The sequence below is a fragment of the Balaenoptera physalus genome (assembly GCF_965194825.1).
Source record: "Balaenoptera physalus genome assembly, chromosome: 10".
In the NCBI taxonomy this organism is placed as follows: domain Eukaryota; kingdom Metazoa; phylum Chordata; class Mammalia; order Artiodactyla; family Balaenopteridae; genus Balaenoptera; species Balaenoptera physalus.
The window spans coordinates 58,921,416-58,942,491 of NC_138889.1; the positions used below are offsets into that span (position 1 = coordinate 58,921,416).

General features: G+C 51.0%; 1 protein-coding gene across 1 annotated transcript in view; it reads left to right on the forward strand.

The window, feature by feature from the left end:
* Nucleotides 1-9,132: 9,132 nt before the first annotated feature.
* LOC309667827 (guanylate cyclase 2D-like) overlaps nucleotides 9,133-21,076 on the forward strand; it is a gene marked incomplete at its 5' end in the record, with an annotated part of 34,467 nt that continues 22,523 nt past the window's right edge. Inside the window, 7 exon segments of the mRNA XM_082476778.1 lie at nucleotides 9,133-9,149; nucleotides 10,186-10,820; nucleotides 14,924-15,421; nucleotides 17,108-17,158; nucleotides 17,262-17,825; nucleotides 19,325-19,390; nucleotides 19,498-19,563. Coding sequence (XP_082332904.1) covers nucleotides 9,133-9,149; nucleotides 10,186-10,820; nucleotides 14,924-15,421; nucleotides 17,108-17,158; nucleotides 17,262-17,825; nucleotides 19,325-19,390; nucleotides 19,498-19,563 — 1,897 coding nt within the window.

The following is a 21,076-nucleotide window of genomic DNA, read 5'->3' on the forward strand; positions in this document are numbered from 1 at the left end:
CTTGATGTCAGAATCCTTTGTTCTTGCAGCTGTCCATACAGGTCAGGTCACGATGTTCCTATAAACCTCCAAGAAGACAAATATTATTTTTTATCTCTGTATGAATGGGAAAGTGTTATACCTTTAAAGGTCAGAGCCTTGAGAACGGGTTATCCTGTACATTTCAGGCTATTGGCAACAGTCTTAACTTGAAGCAAAAGCAGTAGAATACAAAGGTTAAAGTAAAAGAAACAGATCTAATATGGAGTCAGATTTGTTCTTCCCTATAACACACCCTCCACTAGGTGGCAATCCTCTGCCTCTCCCACTAGGTTACAGCAGGGGCCTTGGCTTAGAAACCCAGTCTCCTTGGTACCAAAGACAGAGCTGGCGTAGAATAAGGGCTCAGAAAAGGTTGAAGTCGGATGAAGGGGTGAATCGCAACAAGCTGGACTCATGGATGGGAGGAGCTTTATGAAGAATGAAGGCAAAGATCCTGCTCAAGCCAGGACAGGGAGTGAGGTCACATGCTGCTGGTGGAAGAGGCAGACCCTCAGGTGGCAGAGCCTGTCACTCACCATGGTGAGCAGCTTTGGGGGCTGCAGAAGCAGGTTTAGACCGGGGTGGGTATGGTCCCACTCAAGTCTACACTGGCCTGCAGCACCTTGGCAGGTTTTAGGCGCTGGCTTATGAGGAGGAAAAGGGCAAATAGAGCACCGCCACTTTTCCTTTGGGTCCTCTCCCAGTCTCAGGGAAGCCCTGCTCTCTACAAGCCACTTGCTAAAACAGGAGCGCTGCAGTGTGGACCATATTCCTACTCAGGATCAGGGCCAGGGGACCAGCTTATGATCCAAAGCCTGCTCTCTCTTTTGTGTTCGGGGCAGGACTCTCCACTTGCTCCAGGGAAACACGACTTTGGTTTTCTGTTCATTTTTTGAAGGTCTTGGCTTTCTGCAGGTTGCTGCTAGTCGACAAGCTCATTCCAAGGCAATTCAAGCCAGGCCTGGTCCTTGCGATAAATCCCTGGCAGGGACCACGAGTGACAACACGTAAAATAAATGCCTAGGGAAAAACTCAGCCTTCTGAAACAGATGGCAAATTTACACCCAGCCTCCTGAGGAGATGCAAGTCGAGTTCCACATTAAAATGTTAATTTCCCACTTTACAGAAGTGTACCTGGAGCTCCTGTGCGGGCTGTTAAGTGGTTATTTGGTATCCACCCCAGGTGGCAGGATGAGTTCACTTAACTCAGCCTTTGTCTCCAAGATCCTTCCTCAGCCTCAGAGCAGTTTCCACCCCTAAAATTTCCACACTCACCTGGAACTGTCTCCATTGCCCCAAACCACTTTGATCCTAATAGAATTTTCTCTATTCACTTAGAAATCTCGTCAGGATCCTTGGAGCCCGTCTTTACTTCCCATCTTGTCCTTGCTTGGTGGCCTCGGGTAAGTCAAACCACCACTCTGAACCGTGACTACCTCACTTGCAATTGTTGAGGGCGTCCGGCATACTGAGTGCTCTCTAGTGTATCTCATTTAATCCTCACGACAAACCTAAAAGGTACACTTATTTCCCCATTTTACAAAGGGAAACAGGGCTCTGGTGTGTGAAGTGTTCTCCCTGAGGCCGCTGTTACTGGAGGCAGGCGTGAGGGTCTGTCTCTAAGCCTGTGCTCTTTACGTCTCACCCCGTGCCGCGTGGTCTCTGACCTGGTTTTCTGTGTATCTATCCTTTCACCTGCCAGAGTTGCCAGAAAGCTACAGACCAGGACCAGGGCTGGCTACAGTGCCCTCCTGGAGGAGGCTTTTTCCTACCAGGAAATTCTAGTCTAGGCTAATTATTGGAGCCTTGGTGCCCTCTGCTGGATAAAGGCTAAAAGACCAGCTAGCGTCCACCCTGGTACAACAACATCTTTTTCAAAAGAGCATTTTTTTTCATCCATCCATCCATCCATCCACCCATCTTCCATCCATCTCAGTTTCACTGTTGTCTGGAGGCACCACCCTCATTCTCTGGGGCTCCTGTTCTGCACCAGGGCTCAGCGACACAGAGAGGGAAAGAAGGTAGCCCTGCATCTGTGTCCCCCTTTCCTGTTTGCAGAGTGCCTCCACCTCATTGTACCCTTTGTCCCCACAGCAACCCTAAGGGCCGTTAAAATCTCCATTTAACTGGCGAGGAAAGCGAGACCCAGAGAGGCCAGGCAGCACAGTGCAGTAGAAACAGTTTTGGGGACAAAGACAGGTTACAAATCAGGGCTCTGTCACTTACTAATTCTGCCACCTCGGGAAAGTTTATTAAGCTTTAGGAACCTCAATCCCTCATCTGTAAAGTTAACTCGCCCAATTGATATTTAATGTGCACATGCTCTGTGCCAGGCTCGGCTTTGGGGCTACAGCAATGAATAGGACTGAACAGGTGCTTGCCCCTTCAAGCCTTGCTCTGTGAAGGTTATAATGAGGCTTAAATGAGGTGAGAATATACCACAGCGCCACCTTAGTGCCATTTATGTCATGTCATGTTATTACCTATGTGAGGAACATGAAAGGATTTGGAGATGCTTTCCTGGGAAAAGAAAAAATGAGGGAAAGCTTGGCATTATGTTAAAAAAATAAAAGCAGCACATACTGGGGTTGAGGTCATGGGCTCTGGAGCTCGACTTCCTGGTTCTAAATCCCAGCTCTTCCCCTCAAGAGCTTTGTGATCTGCAGCAGCAAAATGGAGACAGTAAATTCAGCACAGACTTATTGTATATCTAATAAGTGCCAGGCAGGGTCTTAAGGCCCCAGAAATGAACAAGACAGGGAAGGCCTGTCCTATCTCATAGGAGTGTGATGATGAAATGAATCATTACATGGGAAACACCTATAATGGTCCTAAACATAATGTGTTTGCTATTATGACTATCTTGACTATCTTGGCTGTTGCAAAGGCTCTATGGATGGTATTTACTGGTACTTTGTGTTTGATGATGCCTCTTGACCATCTGGGGCTGATGACAGCCAGAGGGTACAGGCTTGCCCTGCTGGCAGAGAGTATAAAACAAGGACCAGGATGTAGAGGTCAGAGGACACAGGTTTCTCAACGCAACAGGGCAGAAGCATTAACAGCTGACTGGCTCACAGCAGGGCAGTGGCCCAGGGAATAGTGAGTGGCCAGTAACCAGTGGATATGAGCAAGTGTGGGTGGAGATACACAGAGTTCTTGTCCTGTCTGAGAGGTGTCCCTGAGGCCACTTAAGGCTCCTTCATCAGCTAAGGACTTCCATTTTTCTGGGGGACAGATGGAGTGGACTCTAGAACCCCTGGAGAGATCCTGGATTCTGGTTAGTTTGGGCCAATGAGAAGCCCTAGCAGCAAGGGTAAGAGACATGGGATTGGGTTTCTACTTCCCTTGATTCTTCCCTGTGGGGACATCATAGTCTGGATGTGTCCTTTCACCTTTCGAGGCAGCCAACTGTCTTCCGGGCTCCAGAAAACTCCTTCCCCTCATCCCTTTGGACCCGGAGAGGCAATAGTTCTGCTACCATTAGTCTCAAGTTACTGCAATATTCTTTAGAAACCCCTGCTCCCACCTTTATAATAGGCCTTTGTAAACAAGCCCTTCTAGAATTACCCTAATTTGAGTCTGCCCTCAGTTTCCTGCTAGGACTCTGTCTAGTGCCAAGAGTGGCCTTAGGAACTAGATTCTCCAAATAGGATTCTGGAATTGGATTGGTCCTGTATCTGAGCAACATGGGGATAATCTCCTGCTGGGGGAAATAGGATGCAAGTAATTCATGACGTCTGGTAGTAACACAGTTACTCAAATGATCATGGGTAGTAGCATGGGATGCAGTGCAGGTTGGAAGGCTAGACTTTGGCATATCAAGTGGCTGTGGCACTTTGCCCTGTGGCAACAATACTGGTTATAAAGACAGTGGAGGGACTTCCCTGGTGGTGCAGTGGTTAAGAATCCACCTGCCAATGCAGGGGACACGGGTTCGAGCCCTGGTCCAGGAAGATTCCCACATGCTGCGAATCAACTAAGCCCACGTGCTGCAACTACTGAGCCCACGCTCTAGAGCCCGAGAGCCACAACTACTGAGCCCGCGTGCCACAACTACCGAAGCCCGTGCACCTAGAGCCCGTGCTCCGCAACAAGAGAAGCCACTGCAATGAGAAGCCCGCGCACTGCAAGGAAGAGTCGCCCCTGCTCTTCTCCGCAACTAGAGAAAGCCTGTGTGCAGCAATGAAGACCCAACACAGCCAAAAATAAATTTATTAAAAAAAAACCATCTTCCAAGATCATGGGCATTTATGAAGTTAAAAAAAAAACCAGACAGTAGAGGAACATGGCTTCTTCCTACAGCCCAAGAGATCATATATATATATATATATATATATATATATATATATATATATAGAAAATAAATAGAAAATTATGACCATAAAATTGAGAACGTGTGTGAACAACAGAAGGTTTCCATGAGAGCTTGAAGGAGTCCCTCATGTCTGTGGGTGCAAGGAGGGTATAACCGAGGACCAAACCCAGGGTCTGACGGTAAAGGTTGCAGAGTTGCAACACCTCCACCCCAGGTCTCTTATATTGAAGGAGGAGTGCTAATAGGAAAGGACTGGGACCCCAGGACTTGGGGTGGAGACATCTGGGGAGAAATGGATGGGGCTGAGAATTCTGATCTGCAAATTCCCCTAAATCCCCTTCATCAGCGGAAGCAGCCCCTCCCTACCTAAGTGCACTTCCTTATCTGCATAAAAACCTTTCAGTGGTCGATGGGGAGCAGTAATTCTATAAGCTGATACCTGTGCTCCTCAGAACGCCCTCATCGTCCTCATTGCCTCCAAGCCCAGGACCAGCACTCAGCCCCAGCATAGCCTGGAGGAGAAGTGCAAATTAGTAACCTCAGATACTCAGAAGTTGACCAAGGAACTGATATGTAATCAAAAAGGTAAACTTGGCAGATAGTAGGTTTATTACTCCCACGTGGTCTTGCTACATCTAATAAATCTTAAATTTGACGAAAACAAAAACAAAGACAAAAACAAAAACCAAAAAACCCCTGCACTGTGAGAAGATAGTCTAGACAGTGAAATACTTATAAGACTCTGTCAATCTGTATAAGCAGGAGCCTGTGGGAGTGGATTACGAGGGTGTTAGACCAAGGGGAAGAATTATAAGAATTGATTGTGCCAAATTCACTGACATGGGTGCCCTAGCCTAGGATGTGGAATTTAATATTTTGACTTGATCACCCAGGAGTGGCTTTTTTTTTTTAATTTATTTTTTACCGGAGTATAATTGCTTTACAATGTTGTGTTAGTTTCTGCTGTACAATGAAGTGAATCAGCTATATGTATACCTATATCCACTGCCTCTTGGACCTCCCTCCCACTCCCCCCCATCCCCTCATCTAGGTCGTCACAGAGCACGGAGCTGAGCTTCCTGTGCTTTATAGCATGTTCCTGCTAGCTATTTTACGCATGGTAGTGTATATATGTCAATCTTAATCTCCCAAATCGTCCCACCCTCCCCTTCCCCTTCTGTGTCCACATGTCCATTCTCTACGTCTGTGTCTCTATTCCTGCCCTGGAAATAGGTTCATCTGTACCATTTTTCTAGATTCCACATATATGTGTTAATATGCGATATTTGTTTTTCTCTTTCTGGCTTACTTCACTCTGTATGACAGACTCTAGGTCCATCCACATCTCTACAAATGACCCAATTTCATTCCTTTTTATGGCTGAGTAATATTCCATTGTATATAGGTACCACATCTTCTTTATCCATTCATCTGTCATTGGACATTTAGGTTGTTCACATGTCTTGGATATAATAATCTGATTAATTGAAGCTTGGACACAGTGATGGCCTTACTGAACAATGTTGAAATTCCAGAACTTCCTTGGAACACTGTGTAGGAAAGTCTGAAGGCTCAGGAGAGTGGGCACGTTGGAGTGGATCTATTATATGCAACCTGCTCGCAACCCTAGGAGAAGCTGGAGGACGCTCCCTTCACCCAAGCATTAAGGAATGCATTCACGGGGCTGGGAGACCTCCCCATCCTTGAGGAACTCTATGGTAGTTGTCCTTTGTAGGCCAGAGATGGCCATGGGGGGTGTTGTAATGGAAGCTCCTTGATCTCAGTGTGAATAATGGGAAGCCAGGTAGATGGCAGCACTTAACCATCAGAAACAGTGGTTTCTGGGACTCCAGGAGGAAAAAAGAATGGGCGAGAACTAAGAAACCAGCATTATTGAGCATTCACTATGTACAGCCCGGAGAGGTTGTATAGGGTATGTACAATCCCTAGCACATAGTACAAACTTCCTGTATTTAGTAAAGGTTAATTTCACCTTAGTAGGAGAGAGCAGGTGGCAGAGGAAGGGCTGAAAATCCATTGGGTTCTGGCGTCTATCTCCACATAAGGGTCCACATCAAAAGAGAAGACAGAAAAACCGCTGTTATAATTCCCAAAGAATCAATGTGGTGTGATGAGCAGAAGCTCCGCCACTTACTAGCTCTGTGCCCTTTGTCAAATTACCTAACCTCTTTGAGCTGTACTTTCCTCATATATAAAGTGGGAATAATAATGACAGTACCTTTCTCAGTGGGTTGTATAAATAGTGCCCAGCACAGGGCTTGACACGTAGTGGACGCTCAGTAATGCTGGTTTCTTCAGTGCTCGCCCATTCTTTTTTCCTCCTGGGAGTCCCAGCCAGGTGTGGAGCTGTCCGTAGTGCTGAAGACATCCTCCTTCCCTTCCTGCCTCCTTCCCTCAGTTCCTCTCTCCTTCATTCCCTCCTTCTCATCTGTGCTTGGCTCCCCAGAGCCCTAGGGTCTGAACAGATGGAATTTTCCAAACGGTTTCTTCAGGCCCCTATGGAGGACAGGGGCGAACGGCCCATATACAAGGCCATCCCTCAGCAGAAGTCTTGGGAAGCTGGCAGGCAGCCGGAGTGGTGACTGTGGGACTGTGCGGGCTGTGGTGGGAACGGGGGCTCCCCAGGACAGAGCCCGCTTGGAGAGTCTGACATCCGAGGACCCTCATGCAGGAATCTCAGGATCTGCCGAGAGGCGGTCAATCAGCTCCAACAGCACAGCGTGGCAGGTGGGTCTTTGGGGAGCTTGCCCTGAAGGAGGCAAGAAGGACCAGGTTGGGGCGCAAGAGAGTGACCCTTGGATACAGGGCTTGAAGGGGCCCTGGCTCTGACAGGAGTCCCCCATCCTCCTTCCCTGGAATATTTGGGTCATTTGTTTGTTAATGTAACTAAAGGCATCTTCATCTTTTTGCGTTATGGTAGTACGGAGGTGACTAGCTTCATGAACTTGGCTCCATGAGCCAAGCTATCTGTAGCTGGTCCTCAGTGTCCATCCACTTGAGTCTAAAGCTACAAACGGTCCCTCCCTAGGAGGGTGGCACCTGAACCCCTTGTGCCAGAGGTGGGAGCACTTGCAGCTCACACACTCCTGGGGGAAGGGTTAGGAGAGGGGACGTGGCCAGCTGCAGAGACAAAGATCACCTGTTTGCTAATTTTTGTTGACAGGTAGAATATTGGAGATGAAGGATCTTTGGAGACCCTAAACACATAAACTAAGCCCTCCCTGTCCAGATGGCACCGAAAAGGGTGTGAACACTGTCTCACAAGTCAGAGGTGGAGGCGGGGCTAAAGGTGGCTCCTGCCCTGGCCAGAGGCTGCCCTCGCTAAGGGCCTGAGTCTTCTGTGACCCCTTGCAGGCCATCGGCTGCAGAATTCCTGGGACACTGAGCATGGCCAGCAGGACTGAGGGACCAGGGGAGCCTCCTGCTGCTTTGTGGGATGGAGGGAAGTCCACACCCCTTTCTGTACCCGTTTCCCCATCTGTACACAGAGGAGTTGGCTCAGATGCTTAGATCTCCAGGATCCTTCAGCTCTGATGTTCTAGGTGTTCAATAAAAGAGGTGATTTTTGTCTTTGGCTGGGAGGTGGAAAGTCAGGCTCAGGACCAACTCAGCCCTAACTTTTGGTGAGACCCCAGACAAGTCACTGCCCTGCCCAGAGTCAGTTTCTTCCTCTGGAAAAGAGGATAAGAGGTCTCTCCTCAGGGTCTCCAGGAGCACCAGGCAAAGGAGTGGATCACAGGTGCTTTGGGAAGTACAGATTGAGGGGAGAGGTGTCTGTCATTAATATCAGCCGTATATGCCTATGTTCCCAACCAGAAATGATTAGCTCTTTGTGAGCCCAGAACAAACCCAGCTGCTCTGAGGGGTTCATCCCTTGGGGTAGGATGTTAGGAGACCACTTAGAGCATCACAGCGGAAGAGGAGGGAGTGTACAGAGGGTCCCTCAGAGACTGGTAGAAGAGCAGCCCTCCCCAAGACCCTGGCCTCTGAGCTGGGAGAAACATAGCATCACAGGTTGGAAGGGCTCAGGTCTGGCCAGCCCTGCTTCTTCTACAGATGGGGAGGCTGAGGCCTTGAATGGGGCAGGGGCAGGACTGGGGCTGAAGCTCAGGCCTCCACCTCTCTGTCCAGCTTTCTTTACACCTCAGTACACCTGCCTCTCCTCAAAGATGCAAAGATGGTGATGATGGTGACGGTGATGTTGATAACTATTCTGTTTAATAAGTGCCTAGTTAGTTCCCTACTCACCACAACGACTATCCCCACTGTAAACACGCTACACATTTTAGTCTTCACCACAGCTCTGCCCAGGTAGCTATTGTCATCTCCATTTTACAGATGAGGAAACTGAGGTTCAGAGAAGTTAAATGTCTTGCCCAAGGTCAGGGGCTAGTAAGTGATAAAATCAGGATTTATTCCTCTGTGTGATGCCAAGGCCCTTCTCATTCCTCTGCACTGAACATAACTTCTAGGAGCTACTCTGCACAGACCACTGTAGTTGGCATTGGGAGGGCATCCTCTTACTCTCCTGATCTACACTCCAAGTGTAGGTGGTTCAGACTCTGGGAAACCCTCCGTGAGCCCTCCTCCCGGGGCCCTCAGAGCCTCACCACTGGTCCTGCCACTGCCCGCACTCGGGATCCGCTCTTCTCTTGGCTGGGACTTGCCTCTCTACCAGCTTGGCAGTTTCTTAAGGGTGAGTTTGGATCTTCTGCCTTCCTGGGGTGCCCCCAGTGGAAGGCTGTTGGCTGCATAAATAGTGTGGTTGGAAGATGGATGAGTCCTGTGGGTGAGGCATGAGCAAACGCAGGGTGCAGGCAGAGGCCAGGCAGGAGTTGCAGGATGGGCATGAGGGTCTTGCAACTGTAAGATGGAGTGGGGATGCCCCAGTCCAAATGTCAAGGAGGCCCCGTGTGGGGTGGGACATGAGCTGAACAGATTTGTCCAAATCCTGTCTCTGCCAGCTCCATTCAGTTTCCTGTAGTTTCCTCATCTGTACAGTGGGGATAGAAGGACCTTTGTTTGAACAGGGCTGTGAGGGGGATCGGAGATGGGGTTGTGCACAAGCACTGTAAACCCTTGAGCCGCAAGCACAGAACAGGGGAGCTACCCCTACCCAGGCGCTGCTTGTGCTTTGGGGCCCGCAGAGTCTGGCAGATTTAAATGCTGTGAATGGTGCTGGGCTTGAGGGTCAGAAGCAGAGGAGGCTCAGAGGGAGAACCTGGCCCACTCTGGAAGATGAGTGAAGAAAGAAATAATAACAATAGGTTGAAAGAGGTAAGGTTTGTTGAACATATGAGCACCAGGGACTGCTAAGTGCTTCACATCGTGTCATTTAATCATCATGATAACTCCATAAAGTAGGTTTCATTATCCACATTTTACAGAAGAGAAAAATGAAGCTCAGAAACTTCAGAGATTGGTCTAGAGCCACAAGGATGGGAAGCAGTGAGCCGGGTCTGGCCAGCTCTCACTCTGGAGCCCACGCCGAGCCACTGAGCTCCAGCCCAGGACCGTGCGTGGGTATCTCGGGGCTGTGAGCCAGTCCTGCGGAGGAGGTTAGGCCCCAGAGCTGGGGGTCTTCCGATATCATGGGTCCAAATCTCTCATTTTACCAATGAGGAGACTGAGGTTCTGGGGGCAGGAGGGGTGTCTGCCTCAAAATCATGCAGGAAGCACAGGCAGAAAATGCTAGAAAGCAAACCTCATCTTTATCCCTCTTTCCAAGGACTGCAGGAGGGCTTGTAGCCTGAAGGGCGGTCCTGGAAGCTGCTGCATAGGAAGGCCTGCCAACCCTGCCAGGGCCCGTGAGGATCTACTCTCAGCCATCCAAGGATAGCCCCTTTCCTGCCACTTCTCTCTGTGCTGCTTTGGGGCACTCTCCTGTGGGCTGGCTGGACCTTCACCCTGGGGGTGCTGGGTCCCTGGGACTGTGACCCCATCTTTGCTCAGGCCTTCCCCAGTGTGGCTGCCCAGCTGGCTGTGAACCAAGCCAACCAGGATTCCTCACTGGCGCTGGGCTCACAGCTGACTTCCGTGGTTCTTCCCACGGGCTGTGACACCTCTAGTGCCCTGGCCACATTCCTGGCCCATAAGAACACCATAGCTGTTTTTGTGGGCCCTGTCAATCCTGGTTACTGCCCAGCGGCAGCCCTGCTGGCCCAAGGCTGGGGAAAGACCCTTTTCTCCTGGGTGTGTGGGGTTCCAGAGGGAGGAGGTGTGCTGGTGCCCGCCTTGCCTTCGACTGCCCACGTGCTGCTGTCCGTCATGAGACACTTTGGCTGGGCTCACGTGGCCATTGTGTCCTCCCACCAGGACATCTGGTTGGCTACTGCCCGGCAGGTGGCCATGACTCTCAGGGCATACGGGCTGCCTGTGGGGCTGGTGACCTCTCTGGGACCCGGGGAGCAGGGGGCCACAGAGGTCCTGAAGCAGCTCTGCAACGTGGATGGCCTGAAAAGTAAGTGTATGGGGGTGTTTCCTCCTTTGAGCAGCCGGGACTTCATATGGCTGCTGATGGGGAGTTTTCTTATATCAGACACTGGGCTGAGCACTTGACAACAGGCCCACATTTAACCCCACAGCAGCCCTGTGAGCTAGTTCTGCTGAGGTCTGCATTTTGCAGCTCAGAGAAGGTAAGTAGCATGCCCAAGTCACACAGCTGGCAAGCAATACAGCTGGATTTTGAGCTCTGATGCATGTGTTAATTGTGAAGTGGGAGCCAAGGGCTTTCTTGGTTCTTGCCTGGTAGAGTGAAGAAAAGGAGAGTGTAGCAGGACCTGAGTCCCAGGAAAGCTGTTAGAGCCATTCTTAGTTTCTTGAAGTTAGAGTCAGATCCTTCATGGATTTGTTGATCGATGGAATGCTTCCTGTATTTATTAAGCCCCTGCTGTGCTGGATGCTGGGTTATCTGGTGAACAGGACAGACAGAGTGGTTGGTCTCTAGTGGACGACCAAGTGATGGAGAGACAAGTGTATAAGCAGGTTATGACAGAGAGGTCAAGGTCACCCCAGGGAGTGGAGGCCAGGAGAACAAGAGCAGGCATTGGTCCAGGCCTTGGGGGATCTGAGGAGGCTTCTTGGAGGAGGTGGCACTTGGCCTGTCTTTAAGGAATTAGTTAGGCAGGGAGAGTCATGGTGGGTTGGGGTGTAGAAAAGAGGTAGCACCTGGAAGACAGAAGAGACCTTAGCGTTCATCTGGACTGAAGCTTTTTCAAACTGTGGGTCATGGCCCTTTTAGGTCAAGAAACCAATTTAGTGACTCAAGACTAGCATTGCAAAAAAAAAAAAAGAAAGAAAGAAAGGAAGAGGCTGGACTAGAAAGAGAGAGAGAAGAATGGAACTGAGTAGGATAGAATAAAAATGGTGAATGTGAGCGTGGAGGGCAGGCAGCTAGGAAGGTATCATTCTGTGAAACTTCCAGTTTTGCATGTGTACTCCTTTTATATACTCAGCTTTGCTAGCCCACCAAGGTAAAATGTGTTTCTTACTGCGGCACTGGCAACAGTTTGAGAATCACTGAGACCAACCGCTGTGCTCTGTCTTTGAGGGAATTGAGGCTGGTACCGGTGAGGAAGGCTGGGGCGGGCAGCCTCTGAGCTCACGTGGCCTGTAGTGAGTTAGAGCCGAGCGGAGGGTGAGGCCTGGCCCAGGTGTGCCCGCCGCCCCTCAGGACGGGCGCCTCACTTCTCTGAGTCCAGTTTGCCAGCAGGGGAAATGGGGATAACGAGACCCACTTCACAGGGTCGAGTGTTTTGTACACGCTTCATTCAAACACGGTCACTGAGCTCTGCTCTGTGCCTGACGCTGGCTGAGCTCTGGGGACACAGAGAGGAACTGGCTGGGCTCCAGCAGAGAGGAGCTTGAGGCTGGTGGGAGACAGATGTGGATACGGGGAACCGAGGAGCCCAGAGGCTGGGGGAGCTGATCTGCATGGGTGTGGGTGTGGGCAGGGCTTTGCCGAGGAGGCGACATCAGGGCAGAGTCTGAAAATGAGAAGTGATGGCAGATGGAAATGAGGGGAAGGCATTGCAGGCACAGGGGTCAGCTAGAGCAAAGGAATGGAGGTAGCATGTTAGCGGGGCTAGGAGAATGAACACTTCACTTCTGTGTGGCAGTGAGAGGGAAACCTCACCAGACGCCTGCTCCACCCCTCTTGCAGGGGGTTGAGTTCTGGCCATGGTGCTGGCTTTCAGAAGCCAGAAGGCAGAGTGGTTAGGGGCACATTCTCTGGGATCAGATCACCAAGATCCCACTCCTGGCCCCATTTCCTACCAGCTGTGTGACCTCAGGCAAGTCACTTAACCTCTCTGTGCTATAGTTTCTTCGTCAATGACATGAGGTTAATGAAAGCCCCAACTTCACGGGGTTGTGAAGATGAGATGGACTACAGTAAGTCCCCTACATATGAATGAGTTCTGTTCTGAGAGCGCGTTCATAAGTCCAAGTTGTTCGTAAGTCCAATGAAGTTAGCCTAGATACCCAACTAACACAATCGGCCATGTAGTACTGTACTATAATAGGTTTATAATACTTTTCACACAAATAATACATAAAAAACAAACACAAAAAATAAAGAAAATATTTTTAATCTTACAGTACAGTGCCTTGAAAAGTACAGTTTACACTATAACAGCTGGCACACAGGGGCTGGCATCAAGTGAACAAGCAAGAAGAGTCACTGACTGGAGGAGCGAGAGGAGGTGGGAGATGGTAGAGCTGAGGGATCATCGGCAATAGGAGATGGAGGGCAAGCTGCAATTTCACTCATGCCTGAGGTAGATGGAACGCATGTTCGCATCTTTGAAAGTTCGCAACTTGAAGGTTGGTATGTAGGGGACTTACTGTATTGCAGGTAAAGGGCTTGGAACAGTGCCCTGCACACAGTGAGCACTGCTTTTAATCAATGTGGGCTTTTATCTTTTAACCGCTCCCGTTGTGTGGGTTAGCTCCCCCTTGTGGCCAAATGGAGACCAGCGCCTCTGAGTCCTTGAAAGAGAAAGGGGCATTTTGGCAGAAGCTGGAACAGAAGCCAGGCAGAGGAGATGGGACCAAGATAGCCCCGGTTCTGTGTCCACTCAGTCCTAGTGGGTCTTTCTCTCAGGGCCCTCCCCACTATTTTGGGGGCAGGGAGGGGTGGCTCCCGCCCATGGTCCATATAGCTTGGCCCCCCCAGGGGTCAGCAGAGTCTGGGGCTCCTGGTTCTGGCTTCTACATGACCAGGAGTCCTCAGGCCCCCTATTCCTGGGTAGGACTTCCTCCTCAGCAAGGAAACCCTTGGCCTTCCTTGATGGCTCCATATTCCTGGATTTTCTGGAGAAAGGGATTGCAGTAGGAACCTGGGCCTCAGCCAAAACAAGTGGTGACCCTTTTTTGACTGGGGTTGCAGCCCTGGTCAGGGACTCAAGATGCAGAGGACTTTTACCTTGGGCAGATGCGTGGGACCCTTACCTTGGGCAGGATTCTCTTCTGTCCTGGGTGCCTGGGGATGAAATCAGCTGCCTTATTATCATGGGCTGGTTTCTTTTACGAAGGCAAAGGGGAATGCATTCATGTCTGCTTAGACCTGGAGGATGCCACCCAGAGCCACAGTTGAGATTGCAAGCCAATGATAAATGGATAAACAAAATGTTTGTACAGTGGAATATTGTGCAACCATAAAAATGAACGGAATACTGATACAGGTTACTATATATGGATGAGCCTGGAAAACATGGCAAGTGAAAGTAGCCGGACATAGAAGGCTGCATATTGTACAATCCATTTATATGAAATGTCCAGAAGAGGCATATCCATAGAGACAGAAAGTAGATTAGTGGTTGACTGGGGTTAGGAGGAGAGAGAAATAGGGTGTGACACGTATTGGGTACAGGATTTCTTTTGGGGGTGATGAAAATGTTCTAGAATTAAATAGTGATGGTGGTTTCATAACCTTGTATATAAAACTACTGAGTTATACACTTTTTAAATGGTGAATTTTATGATATATGAATTGTCTAAAATTTTTTTAAAATGTTAAAAAATAAAAAGATTACAAGCTGGGAGCCAGCCTGCCCGGGTTCCGATGCTGGCTCTACGTCCCTGACAGCTATGTATCCTGGGGCAACTCCTTAACCGCTCTGTGCCTTGGTTTCCTCATCTGAAAGGAGAGCTAATGGTGAGCATACTTTTTCGTACTGCTGTTAACTGAATGACTAAATGTTTGTTAAAATACTTTAGGACAACACACAGCATGCTGTCAATAAATATTAGCAATTGTCCGAGCCAGTGGGGCAGAGGGAGGGTGGAAATTGGTCAGAATTATTCGGCGGGAAGGTTGGAAGGGACATATTAATACAAATGTATCCTCAGCTGAGGGGATTTTTTTTTTTCACCAGGTCAAACCCAGATTTGTCAGGGGGAGCAGATAAAGGGGAAATTCCACCTTTCTCCAGACTGAGGGGGAGGGGAGGGGCCTGGGGAGGGGCAGCAGAGGGGGAGGAGGGGACCTGAGCTGCTCTCCAGGGCCACAAAGTTCTGGGCTTTGGGGAAGGCATGGAAGGTGAGCTGCCGCCTCTCCCCCAGTCGCGGTGCTGTGCACGCGCTTGGCGCTCCTGGGCGGCTCTGAGCAGCCCGCCCTGCTGAGCTGGGCAGGGGCCCAGGGCCTGGCAGATGGGAGGCTGGCCTTCCTGCCCTACGACACGCTGCTCTTCACCTTGCCCTACTGCAACCGCTCCTACCCGGCCCCGGGCGACGGCAGGCACCTGCAGGAGGCCTGTGGTGCGGTGCTGTCAGCCTGGAGTCCGGCCTCAGACACAAGGACTTCGAAGCTGCCGGGGCCGCAGAGAGGCGGCTGCCCACCTGGAGCCGGAGCAGGGAGGTCGGTGCAGACCTTCGCGGGGCCCGGGGCGCGGGGCCACGGACAGGTGTGCACGCCCCTCACCCACTCTGGGCCTTCCTGGCCTCGGGCAGTCACCCCCTGGACAGCCGTCCTGCCTCTGCTGGGGGTACATGACCTGTCCCTTATTGGACAAAGTGTCTCTCTGCCCAGTCCCTGGGTGTACTGTCTGTCTGTCTCTTTCTGTCTCTTATAGGTGTGTGTGTGTGTGTCTGTCTGTCTGTCCATCTCACTTCTTTCTCATGTCTCTCACTGTCTTGGCCACTTTGTCAATTCTTCTCTTGTGTCTCTCCTGCCTCCATTTCTCTATCTCTGACTCAGTTCCTCTAATTCTCATCTCCGGCGCAGCTGCTCTTCCTCTTGCACACATTCTTCCTCTCCTTTCTCCACATCTCTCTAGCACATTGTGAAGATGAGAAAGAGAGAGCAATGGAAGTTTGGTAGAGCAGGAAGGTTTTCTGAAGTCACTGCTGTGGATCTGAAGAGTGTGGGTGGCTGGGATGCGGCTGCCGGCTCAGTTTTGGCTTATAGGACTCAGCTGCCTGAGTCTCTCCTGGGATGTCTGCTTCTTGGTGATAAGAAGACCATAGTGTCCGGAGGTGGTGACAGGGATGTGGATGACGATGGAGGGTCATTCGATCAGTCACTCATCTGACACATGTGGGTTGAGTCCCTCTCATGTGGCACTGTTCGAGGCATCAGGGACGTGGTGATGGGTAAGACAGACTTGGCCTTCAAGAAGCATCCATTCTGTTAGGGCAAGACAGACAATAACCAAGCAACCCAATAACCAAATTTAAATAGTGATTGTGTCGCCAAGAAAATAAAACAGGATAAAGTGACAGAGAGGGGCTGGGATGGAGTAGTGGGCAACAAGAGACAGGATAGGCAGAGAATGGAGGAGGTGGCACTTGAACTGAGCTCTAAATGATAAGGAGGCGGCCAGGCGAAGATCTGGATGAAGAGCCACCAAGCAGGGGAAAGAGCAAGTGCAAAGGCCCCGAGGCAGAGTGAGCGTCAATGGCCAGAGGAACAGGAGGAAAGGGAGTGTGGAACGGCAGGACCGTCATGAGTGATGGGGAAAGGGATCTGAGATGAGCTTGGGGCCTGATCACGTGAGGCTTTGTCAGCCAGGTAAGGAGTCTGATCTTACAGATGAAATGGAAAACCATCAGCGAGGTTTAAGTAAGAAAAGATTTATGTCTTTTAAAAACATGGTTTGGTTGCTTTTGGGGGAATGGTCTGAAGAGGACCAGATGAAGCAATAAGGCCCTTAGGAGGCTCCTGTGTGGTTCAGGTGAGCAGTGACGGGGGCTGGGACCCAAGTGACAGTAGTAGATGTGGCGAAAGGTCAGTTAGATTGGGAACAAATTCTGGTATAAAACCAAAAAGATTTGATGATGAACTGGAAGAGAGAAATAGAGAAGTTGGGGGCTTCCCTGGTGGTGCATTGGTTGAGAGTCTGCCTGCTAATGCAGGGGACACGGGTTCGAGCCCTGGTCTGGGAAGATCCCACATGCCGCAGAGCAACTAGGCCCGTGGGCCACAACTACTGAGCCTGCGCATCTGGAGCCTGTGCTCCGCAACAAGAGAGGCCGCAATAGTGAGAGGCCCGCGCACCGCGATGAAGAGTGGCCCCCACTTGCCACAACTGGAGAAAGCCCTCGCACAAAAACGGAGACCCAACACAGCCAAAAATAAATAAATAAATTAATTAATTTTAAAAAAATGTTTAAAAAAAATGGTAAAAGAGAAGTTGGGAATCAAGCCTAGGCTTGAGAAACTGGGCATGTGGTAGTTCCATTTCTTAAAATCTGGGAGGAGTGGAGTTTGGTGCGGTAGAATCAGGAGTTCAGTTTTGGGCATATTAGGTAAGTCTGAGATGTCTGTGAGTGGTGGTGGCCGCCATGATGGTGGAGATGGTGAGGCTTCTGAGTGGGGACTGAAGTAATGGTGGGACTGAAGAAGGCACTGCATTGGGGAATGGGGAAAGGGGATAATAATTCAAACAATTGCTGCTGGCAGGAGGGCCAGGACCCAGAAATGTCTGGGAGCCTATGCCATGGGGTTATGGGGTTGAGGGACCTTCTCTTCCACAGGTGTCCCCACCCTTTGGAACCACCTATGATGCTGTTTTCCTGCTGGCCCATGCCCTGAGCAGCTCTGAGAGCCACGGGGCGGGACTCTCAGGGACCCACTTAGGGGACCACACAGGGTCTCTGGATGTGGCTGACTTTAGCCAGAGGATCTGGACAGATGAGAAGGGCAGGAGGCTGGCTCAGTATGTCATTTTGGACACAGATGGTCGGGGAAGCCAGCTGGTCCCCACTCACATCTTGGACACAAGCACATGGCAAATGCAGCCCCTGGGCAGGGCCATACACTTTCCAGGAGGAACCCCTCCGGTACGTGACTCCAGCTGCTGGTTTGACCTTAATACTCTCTGCATGAGAGGTAATTCATCTATCCATCCATCCATCCACCCATCCATCCATCTGTCTATCTGTCCATCCATCCATCATTCATTCATTAAGGCTCTCCATGTGGACAGTCACGTGAGGAGCAGGAGAAGGAGCAAGGAAAAGACTTGACCCGCCATTGAGAAGACTGACCCAGAGGTTGTGAAGCTCCAGGGAAGACTAGCAAGGCCTCGCCTCAGCCTAGCAGAGCTAAAGCATTTACAGAGCACGTTCCCATGTCTCAGCTCTCCTAAACTGCACCGCAGCCTTGTGACAAGGACACTGTCCTCTGTGGGCCCCAGTGGACAGCTGAAGCTCAGAAAGGTTAGGTGACTTGCCCAGGGTCACACAGGGAGCCCTCCAGTCTTCGACTCCAAGTGCAGGATTCCCTTTACCTCATGACCACTGGGGAGTGTGAGCTGTGAGGCCCACACGTTCTCATTTCTGACATTCATCTACCTGGATTTTCATCCCTGATGGAATTGCGCTGACATGCAAGCACATAGGTAGATAGAGACGAGCACACATCTACGTGTATACGCAAGTGCACCCACACGTCCTAGTGCACACCTAGTTACGGTTACCACCGTCGGTGGGTAGATTCAGGTCTGGCCAGGCTCGCTTATGTCCCTGCCCGCCCCAGACCTTCAGCAGCCACCCCACCCCGTGACCTCGGCTCTGCTGCTCTGTTAGCTCCATCTCCCAACACTGCTTCTCTTCTCCTTTCCCCAAACACACGCCACCCTTTCTGGCCTCCCTGTGCATGTGCGTTTTCCTCTTCCTCGAGTGCTCCCACTTTGCCTGGCTAAATCCTTCCTCTCCTTGCAGAACAGCTCTGCAGTCAGGGCTGGGAGCCCACCTCGGTGCTCCCCATAGCCTCTGGGCGCACGACTTCACAGGATGTGTGTCCTGCGCTGGGGAGGACCAGTGCCATCTGTCCCCAGACTAATGGGAGCTCATAAGAAGAAGCCTTCACCCAACGGTTTCTTTGCCTCTCTTTTCTTCCACAGATATTGATTGAGGACTTCCTAGGCACCAGGCAATGTGCTCAGCCCTAGGGAGGGAGGAATGAATGAACCATCGTCCCTGCACTGGCTTAGAGCACTGGCCCTCACTCCTGACCCCCCAGTACACCGTGAGCTCCATCACAGTGCTGGCTGGCAGTGACCGTGACTCTCATCTGCCGTTGCATCTTCAATTCTCGGCACTGAGCTCAGCACACAGTGGATGTTCCAGAAACGTTTGCTGATGGATTTGTTGAATGAATGAATGAATACCTGTCAGAGGGTAAAGTCTGCGAGCCAGGGCTGATGGAGGAGGTGCTTGTAGAGATCTCTGGGCTCCAGCGGCCCCTGGCTGCCTCCATCACGGCTTTACCACATTGTGTGGTGTTATCTCTGCTGTTCCCGCCTCTGCCACCAGACAGAATCCCCCAGAGAGTGGAGCCTGGGGCTGGTCTTCGAGAATATTAGCTCCATGAGGGTTGGGACGATGTTTCATTCAGGCTCCCGCCACCCCTCAGTGGCCTCTCTTACTTGGGTGCCTAATTGGCATCTCCAACTTGACTTTGTCTGAAATTGAATTCCCGATCTGCCCCCCGGCCTCCTCCCATCGTCTTCCCCACTGCAGGTAATGGCAACCCCATCCTCCCCGAGGCCCAGGCACCCTCGTCTCCTCACACCCCACACCCAGCCTGTCAGTAGCACCCCGGGGCTCCATCTTTAGAATTCGCCCAGAAGCAGAGCCCTGCTCACCACTCCCCTGTCTCCTCCCTGGTCCAGGCCCCCGTCGTCTCTCGCTAGGTTACTGCAGCGGCCTCCCCACAGGCCTCCCTGCTTCTGCTCTTGTCCTGGACCTCACCGTGGCAGGTTGGAGGATCCTTGGAAAACACAGTCAGATCTGGCTCTCCCCTGCTCAGGGCCTGCAGATGCCCCCCTTGCCCGGAGTCCAGCCAGAGCCCTCTCTGCCCTCAGCTCCCTGCCCTCCGTCTTCCTCACATGTGGTTCTGCCCTCCCGTTGAATACACCAGGCACACTCCTGCTTCAGAACCTTTGTGCTTGTGGCTCCCTAGGCCTGGACTGCTTTCCTGTCTATGCTTCTTCCCTCACCTCCTCCAGATCGCAAGTCAAGCTTCCTTTCTAGGAGCCTGGGTGAGGGGCAGGGTGGGCGGTGGTTGGGAGCCCAGATGCCTGAGCAAGGCTGCTTGGGTTTGAACCTAGGCTCTGCCACTCACAGACAGTTGCCTATCTCTCTGCTTTCTCTTCCACAAAATCATGGTCATGACTGTACCTACTTCTAGAGGTCATTGTACAGAATAACTGAATTGAAATACGTGACATCCTTAGCATAGGTGTTTAGTGCAATACAATATACAATAGTATAGTGAGTACTACAAGCTATTCAGTACTATTATTATTACCTGGACTTAACTCAAATTGGGGGAGATTCATCAGCGAGCAGACAGACAGTGCTTATACTTCAGCAAAAGAAAGGAAGGGAGGGAGGCAAAGAAGGAAGAAGGTATGCCTCCCCCCCCCAACTTCTGTGGCAGTGGAGGTCAATGTCCTCTCTCCAGAATAGGGCCTGGCATTTCACCACCTTGCCAGCCCAGGCTGAAACTGGGGTTGCCCAAGCAAAGTAGCCCTCTCCACCTTGCCCAGCAGTCCTGAGCAGCCTTTTCATACCCAATCCTGATATGAGGGCTGGAGAGGTTTAGATTCAGTGTAAGGAGGGCCCTTCTAACAGTCAAAGTGAATGACACTGAAATTGGCTGCCAAAAGAGGTAGTGAGTGGCCCATCGTGGAGAGTGTGCAAGAAGTAGGATAATCATTGACAGGGATCCACAGTATTTATTCAGCATCTTGCTACTTGGGCCTGGGCACTGCCTGCGTGGGTCTACCCCGGGGCTTCTCTCAGCAATGGGCCAACCTAGGTCACCCTCCTGCTTGCTTTGGCAAGGGACAGTGAGATCCTGGGTCCCTGAGGCCCTGAGTGGGGGGCAGCACCCAGCCCAGGATAGCCTCTGGACAGAGCCTGGGCCACCAGCTGACAGGGAAGCTGGAAGGTCAGAGGTGAGACCAGCAAGATTTTAAAGTTGCTGAGGACACTGTGATTTCTCAGGGGCTGGGTTCTCAAATTCAACAACTGACTGATGCTCTGACTCTCCTCTTCGTGCCCCACAGTTGATGAACCGGGCTAATTATTTCTAGGGGAAGCGGCATGAGGCTCTTGCTCCTTCTTTTCCACCTTCTCCCTCGGGGAATCCCATCATTTTTCTCTTCTGCTGAAAGGAGGCTTTAATGATGTACAAAGCATGTTTTGTCTGCTCCTCTGAATGAGCTGTGGGCGAGGCTGAGGCAGAAATCCATCAGTGACGAGGGG